Source organism: Hippocampus comes, unplaced genomic scaffold (genome assembly GCF_001891065.2).
Source record: "Hippocampus comes isolate QL1 unplaced genomic scaffold, H_comes_QL1_v1.1 scaffold314, whole genome shotgun sequence".
Lineage (NCBI taxonomy): Eukaryota > Metazoa > Chordata > Actinopteri > Syngnathiformes > Syngnathidae > Hippocampus > Hippocampus comes.
The window spans coordinates 267,105-289,011 of NW_017805152.1; the positions used below are offsets into that span (position 1 = coordinate 267,105).

At 44.9% G+C, this 21,907-nt stretch overlaps 1 protein-coding gene across 1 annotated transcript in view; it reads right to left on the reverse strand.

Annotated features, from left to right (window-relative positions):
• Positions 1–21,907, reverse strand: part of grin2aa (glutamate receptor, ionotropic, N-methyl D-aspartate 2A, a) — a 79,203-nt gene continuing 57,296 nt past the window's right edge. Inside the window, exons 7-16 of the mRNA XM_019868241.1 lie at positions 18,229–18,431; positions 15,878–16,049; positions 15,228–15,381; positions 14,125–14,250; positions 13,480–13,709; positions 10,380–10,540; positions 7,277–7,366; positions 6,806–6,903; positions 5,484–5,722; positions 1–4,326 (exon numbers count right to left, since the gene is read on the reverse strand). Of these exons, the coding sequence (XP_019723800.1) occupies positions 2,359–4,326; positions 5,484–5,722; positions 6,806–6,903; positions 7,277–7,366; positions 10,380–10,540; positions 13,480–13,709; positions 14,125–14,250; positions 15,228–15,381; positions 15,878–16,049; positions 18,229–18,431 (3,441 nt within the window). The 3' untranslated portion in view covers positions 1–2,358. The remainder of the gene's footprint in view (positions 4,327–5,483; positions 5,723–6,805; positions 6,904–7,276; positions 7,367–10,379; positions 10,541–13,479; positions 13,710–14,124; positions 14,251–15,227; positions 15,382–15,877; positions 16,050–18,228; positions 18,432–21,907) is intronic.

Sequence of the window (21,907 nt, forward strand, 5' to 3'; positions counted from 1 at the left end):
TTACATTGTTCACTTCACTCATTCACTCATCAGCTCACACAAGCAGTGTGTGGAGATATATATGTTAATAAATATGCAGATAAGATGCAAAAAAAAAAAAAAAGGACAACATATTACTCATCAGTCAGTGGGTTCAGCTGAAGCAATGGAAGGAAGTAGTACAAGAGTAAGAAAGGGTGATATGATGTGGTTGTTGAGCTCCAACTGAAAGGCAGTCAAATGCCATCATTTATATAAAAAAAAAAAAAGCAACAACATAAAAAGCATTTTCATCAAAGGGTGGCAAAATTTTGGGACATTTAATTAACATCCTTCATTCTGTTATAGTGCACTTTTTGGCACAGGGAGAAACGGCACGGTCACGCCCTCCTCCATGAGCACAATCCCCCCTCCTGTTTCCCTCCTCAATTGGAAGACGTTGACATGTCAAAAAGGAGAACAAGTTTGGTTCTGTGTGCTGCCACTATGAACATTTAAAAAAAAGAAAAATGTTTTTGGTTAGTTTTCTACAAAATAGTCAGTGTCTTTTTGCGTTGCTATGATTGACGCTCCCTCAAAATACTCATCATCATCATCATCCTGAGGTATTTCATTTGATACAATTTGTCTCTGTCAATCCAATCGGGCAAATCAAGAAATCAGATAAGAAGCCTATTTTTTTTTCTTGTATTTTCTCTTTTTCAACTGTAGATGGTGCAGAGTAAAAATGCTACCCCCCCAAAAAAAAAAATAAAAGTGTGCAGTCATTTGTACAATGTGTGCATGTGTCAAAAAAGAACAGAAATGAAAAAAAAAGCACTATGACTCTTTTTGTCTTCAAGCTTACCCAAGGGCTACCATGCACACACACAATACTTTGACCATCCCATCTTGCCCGACTCACATCATACATACATCCTAACGTATGAAGTGACAAATAAATAAGGAACCCCGCTCGACTGCGAATGAAAATCAATTGATGTCCAAGTAACTACTGTACAATATACACTATCCAGTGTGAAGGAAAAAAATATATATAATAAAATAAATTACACCCTAGTGGAGTGATCGAGCAAGGGAGGGGGAGGAGTCACCTGTTTTTCAAAAATAACGAGTACCCTGTATATCATCTGCAAGGAGGTCATCGAACAATCAAGCATCTTCATCCAGTCCACAATTTCAATAGATTTGATCTTTTTCCACCTATTTGCCGTGTTCTCGTTTCTCATTCTTGCTCTTCTTGCAACAGTAGCCTCTAAACATTGACTAAGGTCAATGTTTCGATTGTACAAACGTCCATACGCCACATCTGGCTGCAAAGGGGCCCCTTTGTTAGAAACATTGACAACAATATATTTTAGAATGTGTTTTTTTTTTCTCAGCTGCAATGGGGGGAAAAAAATGGGCCCATGCAAAAACAAATCGACTGCTTTGGATTGGTGTTTTTCAGAAAGCCTTGCTTTTTAAAAACGATTGTAGGAAAGAGGTTTAAAACTAACGGTTACTGTGCTAACAATTAAGCAAACACTCAAAGCCTACAGGTGGATTCCAAGTGTCAGAATCTCAAAATCTTATAGGTTTAATAGAATAAAAAAAAAAGCAGTACTTTGCATCAGTCTTTCCTGCTTGTCTACCACGGTGTCAGTTTTGTCTTTTTATCAGTCTGTAAACATTATTTCATTGGTAGCACCTACACTACTCCGCTCACAGTTCCCAAGCTTGGTCTAAACAGCCGCTTCCAAACGGTAGATGTTCCCCCCTGTGCCATTGAGCCCATTCGTGTCCATATTATGTCACACTTATGTCAATGTAATAAGTAGCAGACTGTCGGACTGGCTCATTGTGGCATCCTGCCCTCCTGAGATGGCCTATTTCAGGTCGACACATTTCATGTGCCCAATATAGTCTCCCTGTAAATAATCCTACACCCGCAAGTTGGAGAAATATGGACCAGGAGGATGGTTTCAAAAACAAATCCAAACCTGTGCTTTATCCGTCGCACATTCACGTCATCCTCCATGATGATGTTTCTCCATTTGTTCGATCACAACCAATCATCTCTTTTCCCAATAGCAAGTCTTCTCCGAAATCGTGCTTCCGAGAAAAAAAACGACGGAGTCGATAACTCTTTCTCCCAGGTATTGCGCAACGCCTCATGGCAAAGTACTTTCTCAAGCAGCCAAGTAATGAGTATATGGTAGAGAACAAACAGAAACGATGATATCACCTGAAAAGACAAAAGCTGTACATTGACACCCATACGGGTGAAGGTTCTTGGAGAATACAACGTCACGAAAAGAAAAGCGTGGCTATGACATCCCTTCGTGGATACGAAATTATAATACAAACTCAGGGAGGAGAACATATATGATTTTTGACTTAAACATCCGACTCCAGACTAGGGATCTTTTTATACACCCGTCTATTGCTGAACTGAGCTGAGTTAAGGACGCCACGTGAGGCTGGGTACGCACAAGTCTTATTGGCAGAGTAAGGCATTACATGCTCTTTCTTGTACATGTCGTTAGCTATCCGCCCATCCCGCGAGCAGTATGAGGTGGTGGATTTAGCGGAGGAGCGGAGATTGTTCGCATCGTTGCGCGTTTTGATGGGGGCCGCTCCAAGAAGCGCCGCTGGCGAAGCCACTGCCAGCTGTTTGTAAATATCGGAGGAGCTCCGCCCATGGAACAGTCTGCTGCTGGTGTCGTCCCTCAATGAGTGGCTGAGGAAAGGGTTTTCCGAGCCATGGGCCGGGTACAGGGACTTGCTCCTTTTGCTCTCCTCGAGGTTGTGATTAAACATCATCGATTTGGAGCCGGTGCCAAACAGTCTGCCGGAGTAGGGACGCATGCCGAAGAGGTTTGCGTAGTGCGAGTCAGATGCGGAGTCCAGAAAACGATCTTTCTCCTTGAGGCTGACACTGCGCGCCGGTCGGCCGAGGTCTGAATCCTTGGGCTTTTCGAGCAATATGTTGTCGAAGGAGTGCTGGCGGTTAAGCCTCAAGCGGTTTCTCTTCTGGACGTGCGGTCCATCTGTTTGCGGCCAGTACAGACCAAACATTTCATCGGGTTGCTGCTGCTGCGGCGGCGGCTGTTGGTGGTGCATGGTGGGGCTCACCAAGGGGTCTGCCAGAAGCTGGTCCTCACTAATGTCGTACAGGTTCGCCGTGTGGAGACACGCTTCACATCGATTATATGGCGAGCGGGTAGAAGAAGCCGAGGCGGATCCCGTAGGGGTGTAAGTCCCTCCGGGAGGGTAGCCAGCAGTAACCTTTGACAAACAGGAACGGCAGTGCGTCTGTTTATAACGATCAATGGATTCATGCGGGGAAAGGTTTTTCTCTTTCATGCTGTAGTGTTTCGCGTAAGTTTGGTCTGGCAGAAGATCCGCATCGGTGTGATGCAGTGGTGAGGAGTTCAGGTGGATGATGGGCTGCTCACATTTTCTAAAGTTATCGCTATGGTCCGAGTATATTTCTGGGTACTCCAAATCGTCGGCGGCAAGGCCGCGACTCTCTCGGTAGTGCATGGGGTCTGAGTGCAAGCTCATCTCTCGGTCAGAGTCAATGGTGTAGATTTTCTCTCCGCCGCCTCTCCCAAGTTGGTTGGTTCCGCCGCTGACCTGTTTCGTTTTTAAGTAAGACAGCTCCACCTCACTACAGTCCCTCGGGTATTTGGAAGTCACGGGTCTCTTTTTCAAGTTGTCCTTGGATTTCAGGTGCTTGTTGTTTTCCGGGTCCTTGTAGGAAGCCGCTCTGCTGGAGCAGTCGGAGATGTCAGAGTGGGCCGTATCCTCGGGGAGGTAGCGCTGGGTCTTCATTGACATCCGAGGGTCCGGCATTAGCATGTCGGGCATGGGCGAGGTTCCCGGCGGCACCGAGCGGAGCGTGTCAACTGACTTCTTCCACAGGGTCCGCGGCGGTTTGGCGTTGGTCTGGACCGTGTCAGCTGTAACTGCCACCTCGACCGAGTTGGGATTGGCATCGTTCAAAGTGAGAGGATGCTGGCCTCCCTGGAAGATGTAGTTGTTGAGGTGGTCTTTGTGGCGGGTCGCAAGGTACGACGGCAGGTCACCCGCGTCCCCGTACATCATATCTTTGGGAGCGTAGCTTCGGTTGTCGGCGTAAATGAAATTGCCCTTCTCGGCCATCATGTCCATGATCATGGGGCCGGCGGAGTGCATGAACTCGCGTTTGGGTGAGTTCATGTGAGAGCCGGCCAGGTTCGACATGTTGGTCATGTGCTTGGCAGACTGGATGAGCTTCAGCATCTTGTCTTGCGGACTAAAGTCCAGATCTGTCTTCTTCTTCATGTCGATGTGAACTCCGTGGATGCAACTCCAGATACCCTGCGTGGCAACAGATTGACGAACATGCGGCATGTAGAAGGGGACAGAGTTGGAATGAGTGAGTCATGAAACACAACAAAAGAAGACCAAGAGGAGGTAGGTGAAGAGATAACAGGAAATGAAAAGAAACAAGTATGAATTGAACACAAAAGGATTCAGACAAAATGAGGAGAGAGGAGAAGAAACATGATCACGTATCGTCTCAAGCCAGACATGATGTGTTCAGTTCATTCCAGTGGAGGTGACTCAGCGAGTCACCGTGTATAATGAACCAGGGCAGACTTTTTCACAAAGCACGTTCATCTTCCCTCGCAGATTTTTTTTTTCTCAGAGTTTGGAGAAAATCTATCTTAAATACTGAAAAAAGTTGAATGCTGTTTCATTGGGGTTATGGCTTCAATATGAATCGAGTCTCTGCTCCACTGGAGCACAACAACATCCTTTATGACAAAAAAGCCAGCCAGTGTTTATTTCCTTGCAAATATGGATACAAAAAAATGATTTAATGCATCAGAACCTTGGCAAGTAAGACATTTTGTATTGGTGGTTGACAGGGGAAAAGTTGAGCTCCAATATTTGGTATCCCATAATTAAACGCTCGTAATTGAGGGTGAGAAAGTCTGTTTACACTGAAAACGCAATTCACAAAAATCCTACATTAATTAGAGAGTCATTTACCACCTTACTGGCTTTTGGGAGGCTTATCAAAATCACTTCGAGGGCTCTATGCGGCCTTTAACATTTTCCCCAGAAGAGTTTTATATTTTCCTTCATCTCTTTCTTCCTGCGCTCACGTTCAAACTCAAACTAAATTGCGCACAAGCAGTCTTTCAGCGCGCCCCTCACTCATTTGCCTCGTTTCTTGGAGTTCCAAAGTTGGCCACGATCCTCCGCTGTCTTTCTCGTATAATCTACTGGTCGAAAAATATGGCCACATTATTGTACTGCTAATAGTTTTGTTACTTTAAGTTGAATGTTGTTTCCATTGTAACTGCAAGTCATTGCAAACCGTGTGCCCACTTGGACATGTCAAACCCCCGACTCATTCTCATCCATTCAGAAATCAAGAAGTGTTCATCCCAAATTCTAAAAAAAAAAAAAAAAAAGACGTAATTTTTTCAGCCAACCCATAACTCCTGCACCTCCGAAGCTCTTACCCGACTGATGGTGAAGAGAAGACCCGGCCTGCCAGAGCAGACCCCCGTGAAGCAGTATCTGAGCCTCCAGTAGAAGAGATGCTCAGAGACAAAAGTGATGAGGGAGAGCCCCATGGCAGTAGCCAGCATGTAGAAGACCCCCGCCATGTTGTCCACGTCCAGTTGGCTGGACATCACCTCATTCTTCTCATTGTGGCAGATGCCCGTCAACCACTGAGCCTCTAATTCTTCCATTTCGCCTGAGAGGGCCAAAGAAAGAAAACTTCATCCCTCTTTGAAATGTTTTGGATGAGAGGTGCTCCGAGTCACTCGACGATTGTTTGAGACAGTATTTTGCTCACACCTTTCCGACTTAATACTTCTCAAGCATTTTTTTAAAAAGACCTTGATTCTCCCTCTGCTTTCCTTTCCTTTGTGATATCAGGACCGCTGCTGTAATTACCGGTAAATGCAAGCTGAAAAACGAAAGCTGCAACTGGGTGCTCAGAAGTAGACCGCTTAAAATGTTTGATAAAGTTTGAAGTATTTCAGCCTTGCAGAAAACAAAAAAACAAACACAACGGGATATCATTTAATCAAAGAAAGTGCCTTCATGCTTACGTGACAAAAGGTTTAGCACATCCACTTAATGCTTGCCCGGGAGTTTTTTTTTTGTAGCACAGGCAGTCGCTGATAATTTATAGCCATTCAGTTCTCCACTCGGTAGCATTTGATGAATTGCGAAAGGTGTTAACCGTCAAGTTAAACATAAACACAGTACAAGATGTCACCATTGCTTGCCAGGAAATAAGTACACGCTTATTTTATTTTATTGGGCAAATAATTAAAGGGAGGGAGCACAATGAGCTCATGGTCAGCGCATCTGCCTCACAGAATCGGAGGTTTGGGGGTTTGAATCTGGCCTTCCCATGTGTCAAAGTGGAAACCTCACATATGGAAAGAAATGACAAAGGGTATTTGATGGATACTTTTGGATAAAACCTGCAACCTGTTTTGAAGAGGAACAGCATTGTAAAATGAGATTCAGCTAATGTACACGTACACAAAAAGAGATTTGTACTGCAGAAAGGAGTCTTCGAAACATTGCACACTTGGCTCTCTCTTTAGAGCAGCCTTTTGTGTCCGGAATAACATCAAACGACTATTTATACTTCGCTGCTTCTTTTTGGTGTCGTCAGCAGACAAGGCGATAGATGTGCGCGAGTGAGCGTGTGTGTGTGTCAACGAAATTTACAATGCTGGCAAGAAAGAGTACCATGAATCCCCGAAGCCTTAATGCTCGACTGACTGTACGTGACAATGGTGCTGCGAATGTTTCTCACCATCTCCAATGATGGCCAGAATAGCCAGATCCACCTGTCGTTTCCAGTAGGAGCCTTTTTGGAGAGCAATGCCGTATCCGGTGGTGGCAAAGATGTACCTGAACGCGTCAAGGTCCAAACACACGCACACAAACACAGACACGTTGCTTTAATAGTCACCTTTGACTCGATTAGACCAGATGCTCTCTGTATTTAAAGAATAGTGAACCAATGCAGGTGAATTGTGATTACATAAACACGGAGATCAAATTACATACTGTACTGTTTTGCTCCACGGCTCCCCCTACAGTTGTACAAATTAACAACAGTGAATGTACATTGAGGAAAGAGTTGAGAGGTGTCGAGACCGGGTCACCAGTAGTAAAGACCACAAATGTCAAATCTCTAGAATGATCCTGGAATGAGACTATATTGCGAAACAAAACACAGCTGGCCCGAGTCAAACAAAACAGATAATCAAGTTTCAGTTACCCGCTGCCAATGGTCACCAGCTTACATCCCTCATCTCTGCCAGCCATGTAGTTCAACACCGCGGCATCATAGATGAAGGCATCCAGTTTACTGCAAGGAAGGAATATCAGACAAAAGGGACGGGATAAAGACAACATGTGGGGGAGCCAAACAGTTTTTAGAGCGTGAATGACGAGAGAGAGAGAGAGAGAGAAAGAGAGAGAGAGAGAGACACCCTCCAGAATGTTTTGTTTGTGGGGATCAATTCGGTAGTAAATCATCTCCAATAGGAGTTCAATCCAAGCGTTATCCAACCCGTGGAGGTCACAGAGAGGAGGGGCAGTTCAATACACACACTTCACTGATAATTGGGCCTTGGAGGCACATGCACAACAAACTTTAAACAAACACAAACACTCACACCATCCTTTTTTTTCCCCCCCTCTGTCTCTGCCTTTGACCTCCTCCTCACACCCGAAACCACACATGCATCCTCAGCCCTGACATTTTCAGTCTGATCGCATCACGAACACACACGAACACAAACGCACACGCACGCACACACACACACACACACACACACACACACACACACACACACACACGCAGACCTACTAATAGTGTTGCGACCGCGTGGCATTTACAGATTGTCAGATCAGCCCTTTAACAAAGGCTCACGGGCAACAGTTAAGCTTTGTAATTAGCTTAAGCCAGCAATGGCTCCATCCACATCAAGACTCTGAGTCGACAGTCTAAAGTGTGAGAATAAATGTGTGATTGTTTGACTCTTAAAAAAAAAAAAACAACAACAACAACTGGAATACACATTATTTCATACAAGTAAAAAGTCAATTAGTGGTTTTCATATAGTACGACTACTGCTAATAATTTGCTACTTTCAGAACCCCGAAGCCTAAGGACACCTTATATAAAACTAAAAGAAAAATTATTTGGGAAAAAAAAAAACACCTACAAACAAATACAGTGAAAAGTTGAGTTCCATCATAGCAGTGGACCTGAATGACAGAGGAAGCGCAACGAGGCAGAGGACAGAGCCTTGGGGAGCACTTGATGCGGGGGAGGTGTCAGGCCGGCAGTAAATATTTTAAGTTGAAAGAAATGCGGTGAGAGGCATGCAAATTTCATGGAATGAATCTGAAGGGCAATTGGTGTTGCAATAGAATAGAATCGAGTTTGGTATGAAGATCCTGTGTCGATCCACAGCCATGGAACATTCTTCAACACTTCAGTTGAGGATTACTGTAAAAAGAGAAGCTCGGTAAACATATTTGGGCACAAGCCCGTGTGAAATGAACCTGCTTCCCACTGTGTAATTGTGTGGAACTGCGGTCGGATCCATTGAATCTGGTCAGGAGCACAGAGAAAATAGACCATCCAGGCTGTTATTATGATGTCCGGAAGTCAGATTGGGTCTTCTCGGCAAAGGCAACTGTCCTGTCTGCGATTCAACAATGAATTCAAAAGCAGGACATTTTTGAGCAACAGATGCTGCCATCAAGATGACGCCTCCTCCAAGGACACCTGAGCATAGTAGATGAAGACACACACACACACACACACACACACACACACACACACATACATATGCACACACGCGCACATAAACAGGTTGCAGGTCCTTGAATGGTCTGGTCTATGTTATTGTACCAAATAATGCGTACGGTAGGTTGTGTCGTGCTCAACCATATGGCAACCGTACCAAATTTCCAAACTTTTCCGAATCTCAAGCGACTTACTTCAAAGTACGATCAGATGATTTAAAACTCGCCGCTGCGCATCGTTTTGGTTCGCGGGGCTGTAGCAGATTGCGCATGTAAAGCCTGCCAGCATTATGTGTGATCAGCGCTAATCCGGCCATCGAGCCTTAAACAGCTGAATGCCGCAGCATTGCTCATCTGCTAATGCCGCCAAATAGAATTATCAATGAGGGAATTACTGCAGACGCAGACCCGTCAGTTCGCTGTTGGAGTGCAGATGCACGCGAGCATACATGTTTACTTTGTCATGGCTTTTGCTTGGAGCTTTGCTTTTGTATACTCGCTGTATGTATGCGATACGATAATGTGTGACACAGATACAATAGCGGTTCGTGTCTCCATAGCTCCTGCTAATTGATGAGAGAAAGCAGCCGCCGCAGTTTCATTTTTTTGTTTCATTCTAAGTCGGCACGGTGGTTAGCACGCCCCCTGTTCTCCCCGTGCCTGCACGGGTTTTCTCTGGGTACTCGGGTACAATTTGCTCTCATCTTGAATTTTCCCTTTTCCTTCTTTTGTTGTCCTCATCCAATCCATGACGACTTTCTTTTTCGCCTGAACCGACAGCCTCCTCAATTCCTTCAATTTTTCCAATCAGACAATTTGCTCTTGACTTCTTGCACCCCATCCCCTACAGCCCCACTCGCCCCCTTGCTTCCTTTTTTCCATAATGAGACGAGTTCACACTTCCATTTTTTTTCTCTTCCCTGCCCCCTCAACTCTCATCATCTGGCCATTCAAGCACTCCACTCTCCCAATATGTCCTTGGTTCGCTGTGTTATAAGCCTTAAACACCCCCAGCCCAAACACTCACGCACACGCACACACCAACTGCAGCCAGTCCCATTGTAGAGATCAGGCACTAAAAATAGATCCTGCTGTTCCCACTGAGGAGTCTCATTCATCCCCAGTCTCACAGGAGCTGTCACATACGTAGTGGCAAGCACACGTTCAGACATCACACACACGCACACGCGCGCACACACACACACACACACACACACACACACACACACACACACACATTCCCGTTGTAATTGTGAGAAACTTGTGCATTCACACTTGAGCCTGTCCCCCCCCCCCTTTCCACCCCTGATGATTTTAATTGTGTTTTGTACAAAAACAAATGAGAATAATAATCATAAAAGGTTTATGCTAATGAACTTGCATTTTTATGCTCGTAATTAAATGGGGTGTGCACATGTGCTCGTGGATATGCGGTTATGACGCAAAATGTGTCCATTCATTTGATTGTAATCAGTACCATCGCCTCTCCGCTCTTGCCACGGACACAATCATTCGAGATCACCTCGCAGACTCACAATCACTCACAAACAGTGTTTTCCTACCCAGATTTTAGGCTGACAAGAGCATCCTGCACTCCTGTTTGGTGATACTTGACCATGTACTGGTGCATGGATGGGTAGTTCTTCCTGATGTTCCGCTCAGTGGATCCGTTCGGAACCGTGCCGAAGCGGAATGGGGGTGAGTATGCATACGGGTTCTGAAACTGTAGAAGAGAACCACATGGAGTACAAAGGAGAGAGTATGAAAGATTGATTTGGGCGTGTGATTTGTTTTTGTACTTTGCTCCTTTTCTTTTGTAGTTTGAAAACAGGGTCAGGATTTGGTCGCTTTATTCTATTTTTAGAACAGGCTCACAGGCCACTCTTGTGTCGCATGGGGGGGCTCCCCGGTGCCCGCGGCCCCATGTTGGTTAGCCCGTGAGCTCGGGGTTAGCGTCGTGGGCGAAATGGGGAGGAGCAGATTGGAGTGTCATCCACTGCTAATAAAAGTTGTACGAGGGCACGATGGGAAAGGGCTGAAAGCCCAAATGGGTTCATCTTTCGGGCAAGAGGACTAAGAGGCACTTCATACCTGACCCTTTTTCTTTGTCAAAGTATTCCACAACTGATTTTGCCCTCGTAATTAACGAAGTCAGACATGACCACTTTGCTTTTTTTAATGAATATTGCTTCCCAGCGCTGCGTCGCTCTCATTTTACACAACATTCCTTTAATGGATTTTTCATTTGGCCTTGGTCTACTTTCTCCCTTCAAGCTTATGCAAGTTTGGCTGTTATGCAAGCAAATGTCTCCCTCTGTGAACGTTGGTCGGTCTGTGCCTTTGTCTATGTTGAGGACTGTCTGTTGTCTCCCGTACCAATAAAAAAAAAAAAAAAAGTAATAAAAAACAAAGGGATAGCAGTAAAACAATAACTACCAACATCTGCAAAAAGGTTCAACTACTGAGTTCAAATAGCACGGCTGTTTGGAAAGACTTAAGTCAACATACGCCTTTTAAGACTCTTCGAGTGCGATGATGTGGTTGTAGTTCGCAGCGGTGTAGAAATGAAATGCATCTACAGCACACTGAAAATCATAACTGAGCATCATTATCTTCATGAAGGTACTTTGAACATCGGTAGCAGAGATCTATCACCCCTTTGTTCTCCTGACATCAGCCCGTTGCCCAAATTGGCAGTGTTTGCAGGAAGCAGGGTCCTCAAAGAGTGAAATCTTGACATTAACCGGAATGCGGCGCTGTCTTTTCTTTTCACAAATCCCGGGGGTGCAGGAAACAACACACGGAAGCGAAGTCTAACATCACCAAGCTGGAGGGTATTCAGAAGACAGCCTGCAGAGGATACTTACAGGCTCGTAAACATCAAATTTTTTTCCTTTATAAAAATCTTACTGTCATTTTTGGCAAAACAGGATAAACAAATATCACCGGCAGCAATTTTTATCAGGGTGAAAACCCCCCACAACTGTGATTACATTTCAAACCTGTTGTGTGCGATTGTTTACGGCTGTGCACTCGATTCCACCAGTCAGAAGAATCACATAGCGTACCGAATTGTAATTTTAGATTAATGTCGTGACTAATAATGTCACAAATTTAAATGCCCACGGGGAAGACACTGGAATGTTATTTCGTGTGTAGTCAGAAAAAGAAAAAAAAAGAAAGTTTATGACTCGATTTTGAACTACAAACTGTTGTGCTTCGGTTTTGGCTGTGCAAAGGAGGTTAAAAAAAAAAACAGACACTTACACTGTGGTGACAAGAATCACAAATCCATTCAGATGTAACCTTTGTAAGTCTTAAAAAAAAAACTATGGGGCTTCTTTTCTGGTGAGTAGATTTGTGACCTTTCATCCCCCATTGCTAAACATTAAAATATTTTTTCAGGGGCGGAATCACTGGCCAGGAGCTTGGAGGTCAATTTTGCTTGCTGTATTGCAGGTCAAACGCAGCTTGTTGTCCAGTCCTGTACAGCAAATGTATGTGAAATCGCCTTTTAGCTTTTATTTTACAGCCCATATATCTTGTTTGCTCTTGCCACCCCCTCCCACCCCCGCCGGATGTCTTTCCTTTCTCTTTGGCTGACCCTCCCATCCTGTCTATATCTTGTTTGCTCTTGCAACACCCCCTCCCACCCCCGCCGGATGTCTTTCCTTTCTCCTTACCTCAGCCATGAAAACATGGCCCATATCTGTCCGCCTGTTGTCTCGTTTCATGTGCGTCTTGGCCTTTGACAATCCCACAGTTGCCACCCCCCCCACCCCCTGCCAGTTTGCTGCTACCATCACCGCACCTCTCCCTTGAATGTTGTCAGAAGCTTCCACGTCAGTCGACAACACTCTCCTGCTCCTTGAATCTCATCTATTTTTCCCTTTTCACTCGCTCCTCATTTGTTTGATCAAATACATTTGGCTTGACCTTAGGTCTTCTTTAAGCAACGCCAACAGGTCGGCTTTTTAAAGACGTTTTGACCCTTTCATAAGGGGCAAAGTGTGGGAATTAAAAAAAAAATGCAAAAAAACAATTGAGACACACAAAACACGTTAGCCTGATTCGGTACGACTAATTTCCGCATTTCCTGCAAAATAAAGAATACCAGGCCTGTAACTCCATGTGAAAACAGTAAACGAGTCACCATGACGACTGTTCATTGACTTCCATAGTTACTCCGGTAGTTCTTCTTCTTTGTCTGCCATTTAGAGGACAAAGAAGAATCGGAAAAAGAAGAAGAAGAACCAAAAGAGTGGTAGCCATGGCAATTAGCTTTCAGTTTCCACGATTTAGAGTGCCAAAAGACACATTCATTCATCGAGGTTATATCTTTGGCTCCAATACAATTTAAGGTAAGCCATTTTAAAGTAAAAAGAAAAACGTTAACATTGTTATTAAGCAGGCGTTTTGTAGTCGTCATGTGCTGCTGGCGGCAAAGGATGCTCCGCTCACATTCATTTCTGAAGGCAGCCTATAATCAGCAGCTTGTGCACATCTGGCTCCTGTACTCTGTTTTTCTGGACACTTTGACTGAATCCGCAATAACAAACCGCAAAGTAGCGAGGGAAGACTCTACATCATAGATTGAGAATTAGAATGATCCTTCTCGGAAATAGATGGGTGGCTATTACAACTCAGCTCACTGTCTTTTACCTTGTTGTCAGAAAGCCCCGTGACTTGGTCGACAAACTCTTCCTGGATCATGAAAGCGGCCAAGTTGGCAGTGTAGGAAGCCAAGAAGATGACAGCGAAGAAGGCCCACACAGACACGATAAACTTGCTGGTTGTTCCCTTTGGATTTTGCACCGGTACGGAGTTGTTGAAGACGAGACCCCAGAGCAGCCACACCGCTTTGCCCATGGTGAAGGAAGGACCGTGGGGGTCTGATTGGGAACACAGAAGGATGATAAGACTGATATACCGCCTTTTTACTGAACAATACTTGTCTGGGCATTCAGCGTCGTGCGGAGAAATTTCAGCCTGTGCCGTCGTGTCATGAATCTGATGCTTGTCTCAAGGTTGTTATCTGGCATAGAGCAAGCCTCGTCTTAAAGCAACGGAGGCATAATTTAGGCAACGTGATGTGACTACTTGGCGGCTTCCAGCAGCAGGCGTTTGGACCTAATTGCGCAGTACGTATTTCGATGCGAACATGGTTGCTAGAAAAATTGAGGGAGAAGCGGATCTAAATTTGCCGCAATATTCTAACCATATAATTGAAAGAGAATTTTAGCTCACATGCGCAAATTCAATCCTTTTTGTCCACACTACCGCATGTAATTATGTGGGCATGCTTACCTTTCCCCTGTGCCAGGTTTCGGTTGAAGCCGAGAGGACTGATGTATTCAAACATGAAAACAGCCATCGCAGTCACCAGTAGGAGCATCACAAACATCATCACCCACACTGATGCACTGAATGGCTCTAAGAGAGGGCAAGAGTGACATAAGATGACAGGGATTTAGTGTTAATAAGACACGCTGAGTCACATTTTCAAACAGTACACATCACTTCTTGTGATTCATGCTCGGTCTCATTCTGCCTTTCCATGATCTGAATGCGGAAATCAATTACGCACATGAGCTGCTGAGTAAAGTGCCACAGTGAGCTAGTTCGCGGGCACCCCTTTTAAACCCCAAAGCTGTGTGCGTGTGTGTGCGCGCGTCTGTGTGCATATACACAGGCAGATCTATGGTTTGACAGTGTGAAGAGGCGTCGGAAGCCCTGGTGTCAGCAGTTCTGTCCTCCCTCTGAGCCAACTAGACCACTGCAGAGATTAAAGCAAGCCTCTAACGTATGGCGGAGGGGCTGCATCGCTTGTGAGCAGGAACGCATTGGCGAGCGGCCATCATGGGGCGTTCCAGCTAAGCCCTTTTAATTGCCACTTTCACGGCAGTGTGCTACATACATGCTCAGTGTGTGTGTGTGTGTGTGTGTGTGTGAGAGAGACTTCATGCTGCCATGAGCAGCCCGTAAGCCTGAGCCATGAGCTTTTGCACTTCTATGCCTATCAGCTGACTGAGTGTCTTCAGACCAGACTTTGAGGTTATGGCCTTGTGCCTGAAACTGGTTTAAGTTTTTTATTAAACCATGTGTTTGTCAGTGACCCGAATTGCTATTTTTGGTGACAAGAAAAGCCTTTGTTAAAAATATATATTGATAAATATTTGTTGCTGTGAAAACACAGTATCATCCCTCCCAGCAGAAACCGTGTACACAGGTCAGTGTCGAGGTCAGTATCGACTGCTGGGTAACAGAACTGGGCTGTGTTGTCAGCTTTGTATCACAGGGCACACTCACCTCCTAAATGATGACATTTCCACATTCACACAAGCCGAAAACAAGACATGGCTTTCGAATCGAATGCTCTGTGGGACATAAAAACATGGAATGATGCTTACCAAGAAAGGCTGAAGGGGACACGGTTCCATTACTACGGGACACCATGACGCTGATCCCAGTTTCCACGAATGGGACGGAGAAATCGATGACCTCAGAACGCTCCTCATTGATCGTCAGAGATCCGACGGCCATGACGGCTTTCTTATAGACCACCTTGGGGTGTGCAGGGGCAGGGCAGGGTGGCGGACAAATGAGGACGAAGGCAAACAGGAGAGCCAGGTTAAAGCGATGATGGAAAATCCAATATTTGAGGTGGCGAGTGAAATGTGAAGAATCGAAACGGGGTCACGTATAAATAAAAATGTAAAGGATCGTGGAGGAGGACGAAAAGAAGAATATGTGCAAAACAATGATGATGACTCACTGGCAATAGTCGCTAAATTAAAATTAAGCATTGAAAATTGTGTGAGTCACGATGAGGGTACGAAGAATGTCTGGTCATCTTCAAGTCAGCAATGCCTGCCATTAGGTTTCAACTCCAACATAATGAGCTGTCTTCATTTGACCTCTGGGACTTCACCATGCGACTAAAGTAATTATTTCAAGATAATTATATCGCAACAAGTGTGACTCGCGGTTGTCTGCCTCATCTGAGAACATTCTTATCCATTGTTAAGCTGTGCGTGAGAGTCAAAAGTGCCCCTCTCACCTCTCCCACCATCCCATTCCAGACGTTGTTAATCTTCTTTCCGTGTTTGCCATTGGTTACTAGGTACAGGTCATAGGTGAACTTGACGTATTTGGCTATCTTCTTCAAAATGTCAATGCAGAAGCCTTTGCAGCACTTCTTAATGTATGTCCCTCCAGCCTCAGTTGTGTTGCTGCAGAAACACAAACAAACACATATTACATGAACAAATCGGTGAACATATATAACTATAGATATATTTATTAACTGCTACATTTTCAGCTTAACTTGTCATGTTAAGATATGGCCGTTTTTTTTCTTCTAAATTCAACTGACTAAATCCGGACTTTATGATGGCACGGCATCCTCAAACCTTGCGCCATCTGCGCGCGCACATACGCACGCAAACCCTGCACATCAACTTTATGCCACCTGGGACTCTCATTTAACTTTCAGATGTGTGCTAATTAGGACGACACAACCTTGTCTTTCAGTTTTGCGCCCTGAACCAAAACTTATAGAAGGATGAGAGGGAAAACAAAACAGCCCCAAACTTTTACATTCAGTCGTGACTCAGCAGTTACCTTCGGAATCGGAACAATGTCACTTTGGAGGATTTATGTTGTGTTGGAGAGAAACAAGGGGGGGGGGACCACTCGCCAACTCTTGCTTCCGCTGCAAACTCAGTTGTTACAATCACTAGCTGTCAATGTGTCAAAAATCATCTCAAGCAAACCGGGGTTCTTGCCTGTTCTTATTTTTGTCACGATGCACTTGTTTCGAAAGTGATAAAAGGAATGGAAGGGCTATTTGGGAGTACAACCAGGAGAATCTTTAAACTTACACAAAATGGGTCTTGGTATGTACAGCGTATGGATTGACTGCTTTTTTTTTTTTTTTGGAGATGTATATTGTCTTTTTAAAAAAATGAACCTGGATCCAGATGATTTCATTTTGTGCAACCACTTGACGAAATGAAATGGAGTCAATCCAACACACCATTTTTTTTTTCTCCATTGCATCGTTCATAAGAATACGGCGCTAGCTTGTGAGTGAAGCGCCCGGGCAGTCTGTTGTAACGGAAATGAGGACACGAACGTCGGCAGGCGCAGGTACAGAGCTAACATACAGTCCTGAAGTGTGATAGCCGCACTCATGATCGCAGTTGGCACATTTCGACAGCCGGTGGAGAGCATGTGATGTTATGGAGGCTCTTTGTGAAGTAGCCAGGCCAACTTGATATAGAACCACTAAAGGCCTCAGGGGTCTCCAGGGAGGGCAGCGTAGTGATGTGGATGTAAGTTGTTCTTAGGCCCAGCCTGGACGAGTAGATTTGTGATTCTGCATGCATGAATGGTCCTCTGCCCCGCTGATTCCATCCCAACAACACCCCTCTGACCGTCTACTTCCCCGCATCCATCCCTTCGTCCTCCAAATGGGCACCGCGGATGCCTCAGTGGGAATTACGCTATGGGAGGCAGAAATCTACTGCACTGTGTGAGTGGGCATGTGGCAAAAGTGAGTTTATGTCAGATCGTGTGTGTGTGTGTGTGTGTGTGTGTGTGTGTGTGTGTGTGTGTGTGTGTGTGTGTGTCGCTCCTAGGAGATGCATTATCCTCCGCCCTACTTCACAGTGATTCTGGATGAAAATCTCTCTCTCGGCCTCTTCCCTGGGACTCCATTACAACTTAATCAGCTGTATTTGTGTGTGTGTGTGTGTGTGTGTGTGTGTGTGTGCATTCATGTGTGTAGTTCAGTTCTCGTCGCTAATGTTGTGTACACATCGATAGGTTTAAGTGTGTAGTGTGCACACAATCTTCAGAGAGCCTGCCTGTGTGTGTGTGTGTGTGTGTGTGTGTGTGTGTGTGTGTGTGTGTGTGTGTGTGTGTGTGCTCGCGTGCGTCACTGGCAAGAACTAATAGTGCGGTGCCAACAAATAAAAGCTTTGATTACATATCATTCAAGCCACTGCGTGCTGCACACAATCACTGTCACACTGATATTGCGTAGCCTCCAAGAATGGAGCCCAGGCCATATTGTTTCGGAAGATACAAAATTGGAAAAGAGGAAGTCAATTGCTGAGTTCAGCATTGTGTGTGTGTGTGTGTGTGTGTGTGTGTGTGTGTGTGTGTGTGTGTGTGTGTGTGTGTGTGTGTGTGTGTGAGAGAGAGACAAGTTGCTGCATTGATCGTTCTCCTCTCATCCCAAGCAAAGAACATAAGAAAGCATCCAGACCCAAGGTAATGACAATGCCAAAGGCAAAGTAGGATCTATTTTTATTTTTTTTAAATTTTTGATTGGCTGTGACTATTAAACACAGGTACAAGGACAGAGGTTTGACAAGAGTTGAAGAAAAAAAAAGTCACACTTACTCTTTGATATGTTTCCTGCAGGGCACCGAGTTCCTCATGCAGGTACCGGTCAGTCTCTCGACATCCTCCACGATGACAAACGGCTTCTCCTCTAACGTGACGATGGACAAGTGGTTGTCATCAAGCTCAGCGTCGCCAAAGGAGTTGAAGCGCGGCCACACTGGATACTTCAGTGTCAGGCTGCCGTTGTCCAGCTTCCCCATCTGAGGGGATGAAGGAGTGCAAGGATACGAGTGGCATTAGCAGTCGTGGATGACCTGCGTTGAAAGATGTCGTCATCGCGGGTCCATTTAACTGAAGTTAAAGGTGAGGTCATAAAAATAATTCTGACAACACATTTTAGGGGCAGGTCAAAAGGGGCACGCTGATGAAACTATATGGAATAGAAATGCTAATACGACACTCCATTGTGCATAAAAACTCAACTGCTGTATTTGCCACAATTACGATGCAGTATTAGGAATCACGCATTACTGACAATACGAACACATTTTGAAAAAGAAATTCTCACAATAATCTTACAAGTGAAAGAAAAGTGCGCAACACCTTTCTCATTTTCTGGAACTTAAGATTTTATGGCGGTCCTCACCAAAATTGACGACATATCAAGAGATACGTGTCATGATCCTGTTTCTGTTTGTCTCCAGCAGGTGGCAGTGGAGGGTTTTCTCTCATGAGCCGCACTTGTCTGTAATCATGTCTCGTTACCAGCTGCCCTTGAAGATTCTGCCGCGCACACAACTGGCTGTCAGATTATTAAACCGCGCTCACAACTCCGTTTCCATGTGCTTCAATTTTCTCAAGGTCTCAGTTTTTGCCTCACAATCTGATCCTTGTCTATGTTTGTGGGGTCCACCCCTACCCGGATTGTTTCCTAATTTAACAATATGTTTTACGTAATCCTGTTGAGCAACTGTATATGTAAGCACTACTAAATTTGAATGTACCGAAATGAATCTGGTTTTGACACACACTTCATAGGTCAATAATTTATGATGTTTTCAGAGCGACAATGTCATAGATTCCCTTATGGATGCGCTCTTACCACCCACCCCCTGAATCTGTTCTTATAAGTAAGTGTGTGTGTGTGTGTGTGTGTGTGTGCACACACATCATGTTTATTTATGTCTGTGTCAAGCAAGAGGAAAAAAAAACAGCACAAAAAAAAAAAGTGTTTGCTCCACTCCACTCTCAATTATTAATACGACAGGAGGCAGAAAAAGGCAATCCTTGCTTTCACTCACTCCTATTTAAAATACATTTCCTCTACATGCTCTTTTCTCAATGTGCTTGTCGTCAGGTGGTGGTCTAAACCCTTAAACGGTTGCATAAACGTGACTATTCAGATCGGAACTTTTTTTTTTTTTTTGGCCTTCTCTGGACGAATAGACAACAAATATTAGATAAACGTTTTTGCTTCCCTTTAAGTTGCGTAAGGGGGTGGGTGGGGGTGGGGTGGGTTGTGATTGTTCCCCTCTGACCACACACTCATATGTTGGTTCTTGGACATACAGGACACACTTTAACATTGCTTTTTTAGCCTGCCCGACAAGTCATGTGGAGCAAGTGAAATTAGCATTTTAATTGTTTTGCTTTGAGTGGTTTTCTATCCTCTGATAGGAATTAGAGACGCCTCAGTCAACTCCCGTAGACACTTTGCGCATGTGTGTGCGTGTGCGTGTTGGGCGTAGGGATGGGTTGTTTGGGACAGTTACACTGAGGTGACATGCTTACTGTCTCTTGTGTGACTTTTTCTTCTCCGAGATGTGCTCCATTTGTTTCCCCATGGCTGTTTTGCATTTTGAAAGTATATGCACGCGCATCTCTTTTCGACTAACAATAAAGGTAATGTAAACATGTGACTACAACAATGACCAATAAGCAAAAGAAAAAAAAATGTGCTCATGCACTAATAAATCCATAATCTTAAATCTCGGAGGGATTTAAATCTTGGAAAGGGGTAAGGTTGAGTTTGAATGCAACGCGTAGCTGTTTTTCCAGCAACTCATCTGGTTTCCTGTTCCCCCCCCCGGTCCCTTTTTTCCTGTGCTTCTCTCTAATTAAAGAAAGGGGCGGTGATAAACGAATGCCCGTAGAAAGAGTAGAAAGATGCTCTCATGCGGCGTGGAGCAAAATGCTGAATCTCCAGACCCGATATGACGCACACTCGTTGCTTGGAGAGCAGAACGGTGTGACACAGAGGCCGCACTGAGGTCATGATGGCAGGACGCCGGTGGATTCCTGCATTCTGATATCTTAGCGGATCATCACACGCAGGCGGATTTCCAGGATCTTGGTGACGCGTTGACGACGTGCCTCGCAACAACAACCGAAAAGTCGTCGGTTCATTTCAGCTCAGACCCCGCCCCTTCCGCTCTTGGTGCTTCGCTTGACCTTTGCAAACACATTCCCAATCAAGCACATCCCTGCTGAAAATAAGAGTGAGAACACCAAAGCCAAAAATGGGATCAGGGCGCTTTTCGTGGCGCACCTTCTGAGCGCCAGGTCTCACCAGGAGAGATTTATCGCTGTGGAAATTTGCGTTTATGGGGAGAAAGAGTCCCTAATAGCGTGTGTGTGTGTGTGTGGGGGGGGGGCATTCAGTCATAAAATAATATCTGTCACTTCTGTCAGACAAAATTATGTCGAGAAAATAGAGCTTGCGCTCCCTCTCCGACACTCGTGTATGTGTGCGCATGCATGTGTGCATACATGTGCGAGAGCGAAAAGGAGAGAGAGAAAGCCGCATGACGCAGGCACTTGCATGTCCCTGCAGTGTACGCATCGAGCGAGGGCAACAAGAAAGCAGGCGATAAAAGTGGAGCAGCGAGAGAAATTTGAACCCGCGACGATCTGTCTTTTTTTTTTTGGGGGGGGGGGGGGGATTTGTTTGATGAAGATGAATAAATCCTCGCTGTCTTCACCGACTCTGAAAATCTGCCTTTGCGTGCGTGTTTGTGTGTGTACATACGCGCAGAGGCTTTTGCGCATTTGTCTCCTCTGTGATTTTCCAAGCACAAATCCCATGCTGTCTGAAATAATTATTTTGCAAACGGCAGTTCCTTAAGCAATTTACACACTCCAATCGACTCGGCAGGAACGAAACATAAAATGCCGGCTGTAATCGGTGAATACAGTTTGGTTAATGAAATGTTCTGAAACTGAAATCGCAATTTCATATCGATTAAAAATAAACAATCATAAGACAAACGTAGCCAATAATAATGTTGTCGTGAAAATATTCGGTGAGAAACGATTGCAGTGGTGCGGCAAACGACGAAGGAAATAACCTCGACTAGTATACAATGCTAAACACATTTATTTATGCGACAAGCCGACCATTCGCCCTCTACAAATATAAATTGACACCTTCATAATCTCAATCAAGAATAATTGTGCTTGACTCGTTTCCATTCTTTGAAACGGAGAGCCAAACACCCCACCCACCTTTACGCTTTTGTTTTCTTTACTCTCCTTGCCCATCTGTCTCCATCATTCCCCCGTCTCTCCCGAATTCTCAACTCCCCCTGCTGGCTGCGCCTGCGCCCCCAAGGGGGACTCCTGCCATATTTTTTTTTTTAGGGCATAACCATATTTTTGCGCCCTTTCTGAATTTCCGTCTCTCGATCGTCATAAAAATTCCTTCTTCTCTGCGTGCCACTGGCTCCTGGTGCATCGG